General features: G+C 50.0%; 1 protein-coding gene across 1 annotated transcript in view; it reads right to left on the reverse strand.

The window, feature by feature from the left end:
- The window catches only part of GARS1 (glycyl-tRNA synthetase 1), a 28648-nt gene extending 24238 nt beyond the window's left edge, over positions 1–4410 (reverse strand). Inside the window, exons 1-2 of the mRNA XM_074899840.1 lie at positions 4190–4410; positions 448–549 (exon numbers count right to left, since the gene is read on the reverse strand). Of these exons, the coding sequence (XP_074755941.1) occupies positions 448–549; positions 4190–4351 (264 nt within the window). The 5' untranslated portion in view covers positions 4352–4410. The remainder of the gene's footprint in view (positions 1–447; positions 550–4189) is intronic.
- Between the last annotated feature and the right edge of the window lie 12116 nt (positions 4411–16526).

Here is a 16526-nt window from a genome sequence, read left to right on the forward strand (position 1 = left end):
GAAACTTTTTAAGCTGTAGCAAAGCTTAAACTGTTTAAGCTGTAGTAAAGAAAATGGTTTCTAAAGAAGCACGTTCTATGCCAGTCTGGGCATTTAAATACTGAAAGTGAAACTTACTACAGAGTACAGCATATCCTCTCACTGTGCACAAAAAAGTACAGTAAACGAAGATTAGTGACACATACACTGAATTTTGGCTGATTATGAACAACCTGAACTCATATTTATTTGTTCGCACACTGTGATTTGATGCTAACAGATATTAGCATAATAGAGAAAGAATGAAATTGCCACTAGTCGGAAACTTGCAAATTTTTTCAGAAGTGATTCAGTCTACCCTGCTATGACTGTTTAGCCCAAATCAACACTGTAAAAAAGGCATTAAGTAGAGATTTCAAGGCTTTTCAGACAAAACTGTGGAACTCAAAATTTAATTTCCAGACTCACCTTCGCTTCTAGGACCCTCTTCCGAGCTTTGAGCTCTGCTACAGCTTTGTCTATATCCACCTGGGGAGCTTTCTCTTCCTTCAGCTTCCTTACCAGTTCTCCCTAGGAGACAAAACACAAGATATACAGATTCTTTCTCTGAATGCCACAGACAAGAACTCTCCTTTCAGCGCCCCTGGCAATCCAAAAGGAGTGTTTTGTCCTGCCTCCCCACTCTCCATGCAGGTCTCAAGAGGATGCTTCAATTGGTAAAAACGAGAAACACGCATTCAAGAGTCAGCAGAACTAGACATCATTATAGAAATTCAACCCCCCCTGCTATTATTAAATCCCAGATCTGTTATTAAATCTCAGTGTGCAAATATGCTCCCATATGCACCACTTCACAGCGTATTTCCACAAATCCTAGATTTCAGTCTTTGAGGATGCACTAAGTGGATTCACAAATGGTTAATACAAGCTTTGTGTTCTCTTTCTCAGCAAGGTTTCTCTTCCTTCCATCTCTTCCCTTTTCTTCAAAATTTATGTCCATTTGGACTTCTCTTCCTCTATCGTATCTGTTCAAAACTGACAAGTACACAAATCTTTAGAAGAAGGTCTCACAAAAGACAGACATTTTTAACCTAATGTCAAAGCGAAGGAGGCATTACATTATCTGTAAAAACTGTTATTGTTTTTAAAACTTGTCCAGTAACTTTGGGAAAGAATAGAGTTTATAAAATACTTTAGAAACACACCAAAAAAAACCAAAAAGCCTAAATATTTCAGAGTAGCAAAACTCTGGAGTGGGCCTACACTGAGGTCTTGACCCAAGTCAAACCACCATCACCTTTTATGGTTCCACAAAGGTCTCTGCCCTGTGGGGACCATTCTCCCCTTTCATCCCAGGGAACTGCTCAACCCCTAAATACCCAACAGCATGCTTTTCTGAACATGATCTTCAGCTGTCACGTCCAACTTGCTCCTGGAGATAAGTTAAGTAAAAGTCTTCCTTTCAGCCCACTCTTCTCCAGCCAAAACCAAGGTCTATCTTGAATTACTGAGGAGGACAAAGGAACTGACCCAGGAGGAAAAAACATAAAGATGTCAATGTCTCCTCAAGTGGCACGTTCTAAGAATGGGAAGCTCTAAATTAATCATTTTTCTTGCATCTTGCACTTCTCCATTGAACAAAAAGAAAAAAAAACAATCCAAAGACATTACATTTCCACAATACCAGCTTTTTCATAAATTCTGAGTTTTTCTGACATTAATATTATAGGTAACTGAGAAACCAAAGAGAAGAGAATACACAGATTGCCATACAGTAATCAGATTAGAAAAGCTAAAAGTACTTCAGAGACTAAGGGGTTCAAAGGCTAATTTTATTAATAAAAGGAGGAAGACTGCATTAAAACAAACACACACAAAGAAAGAAAAATCAGATCCTGTCAGGCTTACTAACTACGTCAGCTACAAGAACAGAATAAACCTGCCGTTTCCTTCCTTTGTTATACCTTTCCCTTCTTTGTTATTCCAAAGCAGGGAAAGTTTCACTTTAGGGCTAAGGACCTCAACTGCCATTCCTGGGTAACGTGGCAGAGGGAGGGATCTGATCTGTTGTGGTTTGGTTTGGTTTTTTTTTTTAAAGTAGTAAGTCCAAATTGCCTTTGTTGAGCTAGGGGGTCGGCAGTGGAAAAACATCAAGGCAGCAGCAAAGCAGCTATACTGCTGACTCAACAGAGCTATCACCCTGCTTACTGCTGAGCATCTAAAGGCAGCACACAGCAACTCTTTGTCCTGATCTAGAAGTGAAAGAGTACTCAGACATACACAAGGGGAGAAAAAAAAAAAAAAAAAAAAAGACAAACACAACCGAAGAAAATAATTACGTTTGCTGACAGGACTCAATCTAATTAAAGCTACGATCTTGAGCCCAACCCAGAGGAGGAGTGCACAGCAGCACTCGATGTGGCAAATTTTGCTGCAGCTTTGTCCCACAGACCAGTAAAGCAGAGAGGGATCCACCCCTGGATCACGGCAGCTTATTGCATCAGGCACTGCTGCAGGAAGATATGCTGCTCACTTTCCTCTCCGTAGGTTTAGAGTCCCTTAGGTTTACTTAAGCCACCTCTCCACATGCTGATACACAGGGTCCTCTGCATTGTAAGGTATCAACTACCCTAATCTTCGTTACTACTCCTTATCCTCTTATGCAAACATGACAGTGAATTACTACTGTCAGCTGTTCGATACAATATCCATGGTCCCAGCTACACAAATTTACCCACAAACCTCTACTCGGCACCCCACACTCCTCTTTCAATCCCACGGGCAGACAGAAAGAAGGGGTGCATTGATACTTTAAAGGCAAATGACAGCACCCAAGATACAGGATTTTAAATAAATAATTGGCATGCTCTAGGGATCATCACCTTATTTATAAGAACCTCTCTTGCCAAGGTATTATGATGCACAATGATTCATAATAAAAACTCACTGAAGTACTGGTGTAATTAGAGGGCCATAAATCCACTCATTTAATGGGCAAACACATGCACAGATCTATGAATACATGGGACACACACGTAGCTATGTGTGCAGCTAAGCAGAAGGCTATGGATTCAACCACTTCAAGGAGGCATGTGGGGAACCCACAGGCATAGGTCTGGCTGCTAAAGCGGGGAGGAAGGGGAAGTCCCATGTGCAGCGAGGAAGCACCACTGCCATGAATGTACACAGCAAGGGTACCCGAGATCAAGATTCACTTAGGAAATAAAAAGACAACGAAATCCTTCTCGGGGAAGAAGGAAGCTAAGGATTAATAGCTTCATCCGAGGGAGATGGAAAGAGAATGCGATGCAGTCCAAGCTAATAGGAGACGACTACATACCTGGACAAGTAAGAACGATGAAATGGAAAACGTGCAAAGGAATTAATATCCCTAACTGCATCAAGCAAATATGCAACTCTTAAAAGAATATCGTTTACCTCCCAAACCCCACACAAACTCATCTCTAAAGGGAAGTCACCATGTGACTCCATGAGAAGAGGGAACTATCCAGGCTGTTTTATGAAGAAAACGTGAAGAGCCAGCTACGGGGCCCTAAAAGCACGACAAAGTCGGCCCCAGCTTGCACACAGAAAACACACCGAGCCCAGGAGAGGAAAGCCGGGTAGCCTGACGCACGGATCCTGTTCTGCAAGACCGCTCTAACACACACCACCGCTACCGGGAAGGGAAAGAAAGGGCTGTCTACGGGAAACCTCCACACCCGCGCACTCCCCGCCAGCCCGCTCCTCCAGGGCAGAGCGACACCCACCCGAGAGGAGACACCCGCAGGCCCCGCGCTTGGGGGCCGCGCCAAGGGCAGACCCACAGGGACCCCCCCACCGCGGACTCGGCGCTGAAGCCCGCCGGGCACCGCAGCGCCCGCAGCGCGGAAGCGGCGGGGGCGCACGCAGGGCCCTGGGGGGCAACACCGCGCGCTCCCCGCAGGGACGGCGAAGCCGCCCACAGCACACCCCACGCCACCGGCAGGGCTCGGGGGCAGGACAGGGGGCACCTCCCCGCAGACCCGAACAGAGGCACCGGCCGGCCGACGCGGGCCCGGAGCGGCGTGCGGCTCTGTCACGCACCCGACCCCCTCAGCGAGACCCACCCCCCGCTCCGGCGGGTCCTCCCCGGCGGTCCCTCCTCGGGCGCCGCCCGCCTCAGCGGGACTCCCCTCAGCGTGGGCGTGTGTCCCCCCCCGCCGCTCACCTGGTGCCGCACCGCCTGCCGGAGGGGCGCGAGCAGCGCCTCGGCTTGCGGACCGTCCATGGGGGTCGCTGCCGGGGCGGGCCGGGAGCGGAGCGCGGCGACGGGCGAGCGGACGAGGCGGCGCAGCAGGGCGGGCAGGGCGCTACGGAGCGGCAGCGGCATGGAGAGGCGCGGCGCTCCGCCCTGCCCTGCCCCCCCTCCCACCCCGCATGATGAAATCCCGCCCGGCGTAAAGCCGGCACGCGCCCCGCCGCCGCACTTTCCGCACGGGCAGCGGCCGCCGCCAGGCCGGGGCGCGCGCCCCGCCGCAGATTCGGCACGGCGGCGGCGGCGGGCCGGCAGGGGGCGCGCGGCAGCGCCGCGTCACATCCCGGCACCGCCCCCCCGTGCCTCTGGGCCGGGCTGCGCCTGCGCGGGACCGCCGCGCGCCTGCCGCGGGGCGGCGCTGCTGCCCCCGGGGTGAGCGCGGGGCGGGCGCCGTGCCCGCACCCCCCCCCCCCCCCCTTCCTCCGGTGACACCCCTCCGGGCGGCGCTCGTCACCCCCAGAAGCGTAGATGCCCCCGGGGGGTGGCGGCGCACCCCGAGCACCCCCGTGGCAGCCCCGGACACCCCCCACGGCTCGGCCCCTCCGCGGGGGCTCTGTCCCCCCAGCACCCACCCAGGGCACCGCAGCGCGGTGTCCCCTTGTCCCAGCGCCGCGTCCCCGCGCGTACCCCCCGCCGTGGGGCCGGGAAGTGCCGGAGGCCGAGGGTGGGGGGGTGGTGGCGGGGGGAAGGAAGTGTTATTTTTTCAATCAGCCGCAGCGTTTGAGCTCCAAAAGCTTTGTAGGTTTTGGGCCCGGCGGTGTTTTGTTTTTCACTGATCCCACGGTCTTTCGTGCGCTGCGTGGGGGCTGCGCCGGGCTGGGCCGCACCCCGCTGCCGGACCCCTCGGGCTGGGCTTAGGGCCGCAGGCTGAAGGCCAAATCCCGCTTTTCTCTGCAGACGCGAGCGTGGTGGGGCTTCCCCTGGGAGGAAGGACACCACCATGTCAGAAAGAAGGGCCCTTAACGAGCGCCGGTGCCACAGGAGAACTTCGAATCCCTGGGAATTAAAGCCCTCCGTGAAGGAGAACCCAAACACCGGCTACATAAAATTTAAGACCAGTTCTAAAAAATAGCGCTTCCCACACACGCTTTCCCCATTGCCCCCCTCCTCCTCCCCGTCTCCCCTTCACCCCCTCCCACTGCCTGGGACCGGGAGCATCAGCGCTGATGGGATTTTGGCATAATTGGGAGTATTCAGGCTGCTATTTTGTACCTGTCTGTTTATTTGAGAGACAGCCTCAACCTCGTAATGAATGCATCTGAATATTTATCCGCTTGTTCTGAATGGTATATTTGTATTTCAAATGCTTAATTGTTATTTTTATTTAGCTGCAAATTGCTGTTTTTATTTCGCTGGCGTACCTACTTGGAAACCCCTCTAGCATGAGGTTTACACTGAGCTTTTCTCTTTTCCTGATTAGTTTTTTTAATTAATCCAATGTTGATAAGAGCATAAGGACTCTGCAGCCCCCGTCTAACTTGTCATGGCTATCTAAGATGTGAAGATAGTGGAATCAGCCCCAGAAAAATATGGCTCGAGTGGAGTAAAGGGGAGAGGGCAAACCAGCTGGGACTGTGGGGGAAACATGGGCAGGACCCAGGGAAACGGGAAACCCCAGTGATGGGGAGCAGCTTGGTTCTCCTGTGCTGAACCTGGAGGAACAGGTAGCAGTGCTTCTCCAAAATGCACTTTTTCACCCCCTCCTAGAAGATTTCTTCCGATCCTCAGTGTCCAAGCATGCTTGGTCCCCAGGGCAGCACCCCTCTGCCCTCCATCAGGAGGATGAAGATGGGCCAGGCTGGTGCCTTGAGCGTTTTTCCCTCAATAAAATCCTGCCTTGCACATGCTGCTGAACCCCAGCAACGTCTCTCCTTGCAGATGAAACAAATCTGGGACTGGTTCCTGGGGCTGTGGCCGGCTGGTACAGGACAACCTCAATGCAAGGGCCAAAAAAACCTCCCTGTCTATTCCCATCTAGCTGGGGGTGCTGCTTTTCCCCCAAAGGACTGTAAAGAGCATCTGGCTGAGATCACCTACGGAGCAAGACTGAACTCTAAGACCTGGCCTTGTGAATAAATCCTTCATGACACCTTTGATTGCCCACGCTCTGGGCTCGCATGAGGATTGGACAGTACAGTAAACATGAACTGTTAAAAGTCGTGTTGTTTTTTTAGTTAAAGGAACAAAGCAATAAAAGAAGAAAAAAGTGAAGAAAAAGAGGGCAGACGCATTTCCTGAGTAAGGTTAGAGGGTGAGGAGGGAGTACACAAGGGAACCCCGACTGCCCCTTTTGCGATGGTACTGCTGAACACTGACAGAGTGATTTAGGGTTCTCAGACCAAAGGCGCACTGCTGGATCCTTGCTACGTTGTGCAGGAAGGGAGGAAGATGAGGCAGCGTTTTGCACTAAACCATAGCTGCAAATGAGAGACCGTAAGCAAACCGGACCCCCAGAACTGGGTCACACCCAGGGTTGGCTGGAGCCCATCTCGAAGCCAATTTCAGTGGGAAGGACTAGATAGTTCTGGGAATCATCAAGAAGCTAATATCAGAGCTAAAAATAAAGCTTTATGTCAGTGTGGAGCTGCGTGGAAGGGCTTCGTGCATCCACTGCCGACAGAGGGTCTGCGGACCAGGGCACAGGCCCAGTATGTGCTTGTATCACCTCCCCCACTCCCTTGGGTCTTGGGGTGCTGCCGAACTCCTCAGACCCACTCCAGCGCAGAGGATGGCCATTGATCTGGCACTGCAGAGAGCCCTGTGCCTCATACCGGTTTGCCAGGAGGACCTAGTGCTGACGTCATTTTTGGCACCCCTGTGGATGGGTGAACCACCCAGCGCTCCCGAGCACACCACAGCCACTTGTGAACGTCTCATAACTGTCCAGAGCCCGGCTTTTTCCCTTCTTTTAAATCTGATCCCAGTTCCTCTGTGCCTCTTTGAAGTCAGTAAGCACCTGGGGGGGGTGGGGGGGTGGGGTGTAGTTTGAGGATGCCTATGTTGGGCATCTGCTCTGCAGCCCCCCAGAAAAGACCCCACGGGACTGTGAGGCAGGACGAGATGGTAAGGAGTGCATTACTCCATCATCTTCTGGGGCGGCCTTTTTAAAGCCATTTCCTTCCCTGGGTATGAGGTGATGAGGATGAAATTGAACATGTCACCCGTGTGGCACAGGGGACCCCACAGCATAGGGGGTGGGGGGTAGGGGGTGGAATTTACTGCGTGAGGGAATTTGCAGGAAGAAGCAAAGGAAGAGGGGGTTCAGGCATATCCCCTCCCTTCAGCTTGCAAACTTTTGAGTGCAGAAACAGATGTATCAGCATCCCCTTGAAAGGTCGGGGGGGGGGGGGGGGGGGGAGGGAGGGTGGTGGTGTTAAAAAGATATGAGCTCACTGAAGGGAGAATGTAAACGTGGCTGTGTCCCCCTCTGCTCCCCCCCTCTGAGTCCCCACTGGGGCCAGCGGCAGGGTGGGAGCAGCAAGGCCACAAAATGGGAGGCAAGAGGGAGGCTGCAGGAGACAGAAAGGGATGGAGAGGAGGGGAGAGCCCTGTTCTGGCATTTCTTTGGCAGGAGGGAAAACAGGGAAAAATCCTCCGCAGAGACGTGAGGAGGGGGAAAAGAACCGTGCAGGAGAGGGAGAAAAATACACACAGGCAAAAGTACGTGGCTCTTTAGTTCAGCCTGGCTCGTCAGTTCACAAATAAATTTCTGCTCCACCGCACTTACGTCTCAGTCCATTTTCCTGGCAGAGGGACAAGACCCCGCTGGCAGACACCCCACTCTCCCCCGAAACCCCCCGAAAGAGAAACGGATCGCCCTGCGTGCAGAGGGATGGGGGGTGGGGGGAGTGTCGGAGGGCTTTGGGCTTTGCTTTCGGGGTGTTTTTCCCTGCCTGGGTGCCGCTAGATGGCGGGCGGCCCCGCGCCAGCCGCCCGCTCCGCTCCCCGCAGCCCTGACGTTCTTCCCGGCCCCGACACGGGGCCTCCCGGCTTTCCAGCATTCCCGCTGGGTTTTGGGGAGGTGCAGCGTGGGCCAGAGTTTCCGTGCAGGGATGCCTTACAAAACCGAGGGGCACCCCAGCCCTAGCAAAAGGGTCTTTCGCAACGTGAGGCGACGACGAGGAACCGTCCTCCGAGGCTCCAACGCCTCCGGGCTGCCTTTCCCTGAGACAAAATCCTCCCTTTTCCTTCCCTCCCGCCCCCGCTTTTGTTTTTTTTTTCGGTTTTTCTTTTTTTTTTTTTTTTTTTTCCCTCTCCCTCTCCAAAAGGCTGCCTGCTTTTCCCTAGCTCATTTCAAGCATCAAGGTAGCAAAATGAGACAGATGCAATGCTCCGAACACGATCTGAGCCACAGCAATGTGCATACAAGGTTCAAGATGATTTCTCAGCACTGGGGGATTTTCAGGCTGGGCCTGAGGCAGGCACATAAATGGCTTAACCTGGCTTTCCTCTGCAGGGCTGCATTTTTTTTAGCCTTCAGAACAGGGTGGCTGAATCCAGCCTGCTTCTAGGGTACAGCCCCCAGCTTGTGGTTTCTCTCAAGCCATGCTTGGGGGCTGTCTGTGGAGGGAAATAGCTGGCCCCATCCAAACCTTTGGCAGAGAGCATGCAAATAACCATGGGATAAATCTGTCCCTGCGCCCTGTTTTCATCTCTAGGTGTAAAGTTAGCTGCAACAACCATCTCTGCTCCTTTCCGTGCATCCCTCCCCCTATGAACTGTTCAAAGTGTGATGCTGCTCTGCCCCTGGGCCCCAGGATGCTGCAGGGAAGGATGCTCTGAGGGTGCATCTGCATTGTGGGGCTTCCACATGCTTTACTTTCATCACCCCTATTCTGGATACAAAGAATTGGACTATCGGGGGGGAGGAGGGGGGACAGACACACTGGATGTTACTGAAACTAACCCCCTCCTGGGAGAGGCTTTTTTTAGACTGAAATAGGAAGCGCAAACCTCACCCTGAGCTTCCTATAGGGTTTGGTTCTTCCTAGAGGCTTCTCCTCGCTGGAAATTTCTTTTCTGCACCTCTGGCCCTGATCCAGCCAATGCTTAAGCACACACTTAGCTTCAAACCACCTAGCCCCCTGCACTCCCACAAGTGCCTTCTTGGACAGGTCCCCTTGCCCCTTCTCTCCTTGGGAAAGCTCGTGCCTCTCCATGCTCCTGCTGCAGGATGGTTAGTCTCCTCGCTCTGCCAGCAGTGGGAGGCAGGAATATCAGCTTGCTTTGCTGTGCACCAGCCACAATGCTAGTCCTGTACCTCTGCAGGGGGAGAGTTACTAGATCTGTGGCATATGCCATGAGGGCACATGAATGCTGCACATGAGGATCTGGGGTCGCCAGATATGAACACCTGCAGCCCTGAGAACTGATGTCTGTGGGTCAGCCTATCCTCATCCTCTCTGCTCTTCTCACCATGGGATGGTCAGGTAATGCTTAAATTGCCAATAGTGCCTGTGAATATTTGATACTGGCTGAGATGGACGAGCAAAATGCTGGTTGCTCTCACCAACGGGGACTCAAAAACTTAGCCCCATGTCAATGATGTGCCCTAACACCTGTTCTCCAGGGACTGGGAACTGGGACCACCAGTTCATTTTGGCACAGGCCACCAAAAAGGTCTGATCCATTCGGTCACACCTGCCAGACAGCTTGGACCCAGGTGGTCTCCCAGGTTTGGCTATGCAAGAGCTCTCATAGAAATTCAGGTTGGTTTCCCGACCCTTCCACTGCTGTGAATTTAAATTCTGCAAACCCTAATGCAAGGAATTGAAATGCATATTGATTAAGGGCCTTTTATGGATGCCTTGCAGAGCATATTAAAAATAATTTAAAACTTGCATTCCAGTATTAATGACTCTTGTCTCCAGTACTTTGCAGTGATTCAGTCTTGACTTTCAATTGAAATGCTTTAGTTAAGACAAATTCCTTCAGGCAGAGAAGATGAAGTGCCCCTTCAAGTGTGTGCTGTGGAGGGGTATTCAGTCTCACATTGCAAAGTGACTGTGACACTCCTGTAGAAGGGTCTCTGTCCTTCAAGTGGGTGCATGTGGGTTGTCCTCCGAGAAGCCACTCTTTTGGACTTCCCCTCCGGGTGCTGCTGATTTGAACACAGGGGGCTGCAGAACAAGCATTTCGCTGTGCTGGCACTCAAGGCAGTCACAGGGGAAAGATTAACAACCTCACAGTAACTTCACCCGTGCGCAGCACTCAGAAAACGGTGGCACATCCAGCACTGGTGAGGTTGCTTTTACATCCCACTTCTGACAGCACCAGTGCATATACATGAGCCAAACAAATCCGAGCCAATTATTGTTGTCACCAGGTTGAACACCTCATGCCTCCTTAGTCATGTTCTCTTCTGCCTCTACATCTGATCCCAGGTGGCTTGTTCCTAGCCTTGAAGCTCAGTTCTGAAAGGGCACCTTGGCCTGAAAACATTCCCCAGAGAGGATGTGGCATTGTGTACAAGAAGCGGCAAGAGAGGTCACCTTGGGGCTCCCAGGATTAATACAGCCCAGCTTGGTGAAGACAGCAGCCTATTTAATATTTGCTGGCTCCATGGTGGCCGACATAGGAGACAGGGGTCTGCACTGTGGTTTGGTGTAGAAGAACAAGATTTTTCATGTTATGGAGACTTATTTCAGTGTTATCCTCCTGCTCCATGACTGGAACCTTCAGCATGGCGCAGGAGGGCATTTGTCTCTGTATTCCCTTTGCCTCCAAGGAGACCCCAGCCCACAAGAAGGGCAAGGCCCCAGATGGGTGCTGTGATGTCAGATCCAGTGCTCAGCCCACCAGGCTCAGTGTCTTCATGGGAAGCTGGAACCCTGACAATCCTCACTGTCACTGTTTTGTGAACAGAGACAACTGCATCTGTGAATCTGCCTCCTCTCCTGAGCTCTTAAAAGGGATCAATATTTTCCATGCAGTCCCTGGTGGGACAGGCTATTGAACATCAATCAGTGCCTTCACCTTCATGCACAGGCCCAGAGCTGGCGGGGTGGCTCTGAGACCACAGGGATTTCCAGGCTGTCGCCTGACACATGGCATCAGCCCAGGGTAAGAGAGTCCCCCCGTGAACTGGAGGGCACCTCTGACCATGAAAGCTAGATTAGTGACTGGCCATGAGCTATTACTGTTCTGGTTTACAAAAACCTTATTCCATCCGCTGACTGCATGCTAAAGGGTCATTTGATTTTTTTTTACAGCTACACATAAAACATGAGCCAGCTGGGATCCAGTGTGCTTCTCTCCACCACAAGTGGCTTTCCTGTAGGTCTTATCAAAGCCAGCAGTCACCAGACACTTCCCTAGGGATGGAGTTTTCCATCCAGACTATCACAGGTGCAGTACAGCAGTGCTTCATATGTACATCCTCAGAGGAGTCATGGCCACCAACATAATTCAGGTGGTGAATAATCATTATCCCATAGAAGGATATAAAGAGAAAATACTTTGCCGTGTGCTGCAATTGGGTTTTTTTCAGAGGCATAAATCTTAGTTTTGGTCCTTCTCTGGTTTTAGCTTTTTGGTGACTTCTTGTCCACCTATTACAAAGAAAGCTCCTCCTCATATCAACCCAAAAATTAATTTCTTGACAGCAGCTAGGATGAGCCCCCACATTCAATGTCCTGCTCCGCACAGGGACTCTCCTGAGGCACTGCAAACCCATTGTTCCCTAAATGGACCCATCCTGATCAGGCAGAGAAGCTCCTTGTGGGGCAGCAGGGAACCCCTAAACTTGGAGGTAAGCTCCAAATCTATTTAGGCTGAATCTGCTAGAAATACAAAGTGGTTTAATTTCACATCCATTTCACATCCAAAGAGAGTCCATGCCTCCTTTCCCCCCAAGTGGTAAAAATACTGCTCCATATCTGATTGTGCCACTGTGGCACTTCACAGGGCAATTGAGTCAGGCTGGGTTTCCAAGGCATTTTTTTGTTGTTAATTTTACCTGGTGAGTCACACAGTAATGGGCTTGACTCTCTGGGTCAAAAGCTTGGCTTGAAACCGTGGGGTTCATTGGACAGCAAAGCAAGTTTACCCCTGTGATGGCAAGGAGATAAAAATTATGAACTAAAGCTTCCAAACTCAAGTTGAGGCATCCTCCAGATCCACTGTCCACATATTGGCCTAATTGTCTCTGATTTTTAACCAACAGTAAGAGCTATAAACTCCAAGGATAGCCAAGAGTGCATTCACATTTAGTTTGACTCTCTTAAGGAGTGTGTGTGGTGCTGTACTTTGGGTGTACAAAGAGGACCTTGCCAAAGAGTGCCCAGACTTTCCAAATCACAGTGCTTTGTGCACATGAGTAGATCTGAATGTGGCCCTCATGAATAGAGCTCATCAAATAACTAATATATATAACGAATATCCTATTCTCTTCTCTTCCCCAGGCTCCAGTGCTTACAGATGACAACAGCATTAATGCAAGGCTTCCAGTGGGCAGTAGGTTATGATTAAAGATGGTGGCTATTTATAATAAACGAAGCACTCGGATGGACAAGTTCAACTTACACCTCCAATTGTGCCCAAGGGTGGCTGTATGCTGGAGGACACCCTCCTCTTCGCTGTTGTACCACAGCTCTATACATCATGTTCCAAAGTGATTTCAAAATGCAGTGTCTTCAGTTTGCTTTTGCTTGGAGTCAGAGAGTTTTGTCGTTCAAGAAGAAAGCAAGACTGCCCTTTTTTCCTTTTTTTTTTTTTTTAAAAAAAAGGTAGTATTTGGAGTTGCTTTTCTATGCACAAAATGGGGGTGCTGGTGTTAACCTTTGAGAGATGGTACATGTTATGTCCCAGTGGTCAGTGCCCTCATGCATCTCCCATCTCAGAAATGCACACACACAGCCCAGGATACTGCTTTCCTCCTGCCTCAGGTGCTCAGCAGCAGAATGTGGTAGGTAGGATGGAAAAGTCCTGCAGCTGAAGGAGCAGTTGGAGGACGCCCTACCTGAAACTGAAGACCAGCCACACTATAACACATGATGTTTTCATCCTAGAGATTCTGAGATTTTTTTTTAAGTCTGGTGAAAGTTGAGTGGAGATACAGCTGCACTGCTGTAATACTAAGCTTCCTCAAAACTTAGACCTACATGCACATCCATGTTTTGCTGAAGAATCTCACCTTCCTAATGACCCATGTGAAAGTACTCAGCCCAGACACTCCTCACCACTTAGGACAATTCAGAAACCAGAAGTGAAGTGTTGTAGCTTGAACTCATCTTTAATTATCTGCAGTTTGTTCACACTAAAATCAAACAATCAGAGTGAAATGTCCTACCAGCATGGCCCATAATTCGTGACTGTGTTGATCTCTCTCCTAGGCTACAGTGACATCAGTAAATAACAAAAGTCTGAATCCTGTCAAAGAAATCAAGGAGGAGATATCAGAGGTAGTGGGCTTGAAAACTATAGCAGCTTGCTATCACCCTGGAAGAATAGAATGAAAGCACATGAGTTTTAATTGATCAAAAATGTGAGTTTAATGCAGATTTGTGTTATATATTGTAGCATCTGAAGTTTCCAATGAGTGTGACCACATCCTCTTTGAATTCAGCAACTCTTTAAAAGTGAACCACAAAGGAAACACAGAACTGATTTATTTAGGGAGAAAGAAAAGCTTTTGTTTTCTGTTATTTTACAGAATGCTATTCTGACACAACCCTGCTGCTTCTGTGACCTATGCTATGTAAGCAGATCCCTGTTGTTCCGAAGGACATACCCCAGTCTCCCATCTTTAAGACACATTCCACTCTCCTGCCTTTAAGACAAGGTAATAATATTTTCCTGATCCACCAGAACAGCAAGAAAAAATTAATAAATGCTTTGTGTTATTGTATTGCTAGAGCATCTGAACAGCCTGGCAGAATAAGGAAACTTGATCTCACCTCTCTTCAAGCTACTGACAGACCATGTCAGGGCATCTTCTTTGATTTTTCTATCCCTCAGCCTCCAAAAGCACCTTGTCAGCAGCCCATTTTTTGGAGAGAAAACCCATTTGGCTCTGCTCTGTAGTTATTTAAGTAAAGGGATCACAAATGCTTACATCATTTAGGAGTCTGAGTCCCATGGGAAACCATCAAGTTTTGATTCTTCACTCACACCATGGACAAGTAAATTACTGAGACCAAACTTGAGCCTTATCTGTGGTTCAAAGCTGTGGAATATGTGGTCCCGTGGCCATGCTTTTTTGCCAAATCTAGAGCACGTGATGCAGTGCTCATGGTGACTGGCAGCCTGTCCATCCCACCAGCCATTGCAGCCAGCACTGCCATGTTCCCTGGTACACCAGGACACATGGGCGCTCTTGCACAGTGGAGAGGTTTGTGGAGGGCGTTGCCATGAGGATAAGGCGATGTTTCAGAGCCATTGCCTTAGCAAAAGCCTCAGAAAAATCAATGAGACAGGATGTCATTGCATTGCCAGGGCATGTCACAGCACCATTTCCACAGCTCCACTTGCCAGATGCAATCTTCTGACAGTGGCCCCAGGAGTGCCCTTTCCCCAGGAGACAGGGTAGTGGAGATAAACACTGAGTCTTTGTGCTGGGGATGGCTATCATGAACAGCAGATGGTGCAAGAGAAAGCATAGCTGGCAGGATCAGCCAGCATTTTTCCTAGATGATGATGAATCAAAGCCAGCAAGCTGCTGGCTCCTGCCTCGCATGATGTCCAGTCCAGAAGAACAGATAGGACTGCAGGCAGAGGGTTGGGCCGCGAATGTGGGAAGATCTCTGGAGGAGGGAGAGCCTTGAAAAGCAGGAAAGTGAAGCTAGGGGAGACGTGCTGAACTCATTCTAGACTGGGTGGGGCAGAAGACCAAAACATGAATCAGCTACTAAGCACTGAAACCAGGCTAGTCTTGGTCATTTGGAGTTGGCTGCCACTGCCTGGACTCATTGCCAGTCAGTTCAATGCAAGCTGGACAGGATATGCCTGGCAAAGAGCCTGCTTAAGTTGATTAAATCACCATGCTGTTGCTGCCTGGAACCCTTCCTATACCCCTTTCTGGAGTGGCTTGTGCAACAGTACACTAGAACCCTTGAGCATCTCCCAGATATCTTCTCATTCTTCCTGGGTAGCTGTAGGACAGCAATGGAGTGTGTGCTTGGTTAGTGTAAAGGAAAATGGACCATTATATTGATAGTTGCTTCTGTACTGTGATCCCTTCTGTTTTACCCTGCAGGATGTAAGAACAAGTACTGGAGGAATGAACCACAGCTGAGGAGAACCAAAACCACCAAGGGCTTCAGTGTCTCTCTCACTGCTCCATGGGAACCAGGAAGGATGAATCATGAAGCATGACAATTTGCTTGCTCATGGGATTTGTGGGATACCTGATGCCCCTGAATAAAGCAATGTTCCAGGGAATCCCTGGCCATACTCTGGAGTGATACATCTAATCTAACATAGTGCTCTAGAGACCTATCTGTGTTAGGGACAGGGCACCCCACTGGTACCAGCGTATCTCCCAGTGTCCTTGGCCTTCAGACAGATCAGCCATGACTAAATACTTCTCCAAGTCTCTTGGTCTACCCCGGAGGGCATGGGTAAAGGTGAAACAGCCGTCCCATGTTCCTAGTTCCAGTGACCAGTGGAGAGGTGGCCAGCAGGGACAGCTAGCTGAATCCATGTAACCCAGGTAGCTCTGCCTGGCTCCTAAGAGGAACCTGGAGAACATCAAGGAACAAGACCTCCCTGCAAGTCCTATCCTACTGCTCCACAGAGGCTGGCCTGGGCCTCTTTCTGAGACTTACCAGCTCTACCTCATTGTTCTTTGTGTAGGTGAGTTGAGTTGCTCAAGATCCAAGTGTGTGGGATGCTATTCCAGTGAGTTTCACAGGAAGGAACGCAGGCAAGGACAGTCCCATCCTGAATATGAGCAGAGAGCTTTATCATGGCTGGTGGTTACAAAAAGTGGGGGAAATGTGGCAGTAGGTCAGGAAAGTTTGAGTGAGCAGAAAAGGACAAACCCAAGCCAGTTTGGAAGGAATGACAGAGATTTCTGGAGATTTGGAGTACTCTTTTCTGCTGAAAGATAGGCTTGGGGGAGATGGGCTAGCTGCAGGGTGTCCCATTAGGGAAGTTAGCAGAGCAGCAGAGAAATCTTGTGGTCACAGATCTTTCAAACCATAGAAAATGTTTCCAAACAATACAACAGAGTCACTTTATATTGAGTTAAAGATCTGGTTCTTGTTGCCTTAGTGTGTATCTGGCCCTAAAACTCAAATTACTGCACTGT

The sequence above is a fragment of the Athene noctua genome, chromosome 2, assembly GCF_965140245.1.
Source record: "Athene noctua chromosome 2, bAthNoc1.hap1.1, whole genome shotgun sequence".
In the NCBI taxonomy this organism is placed as follows: Eukaryota; Metazoa; Chordata; class Aves; order Strigiformes; family Strigidae; genus Athene; species Athene noctua.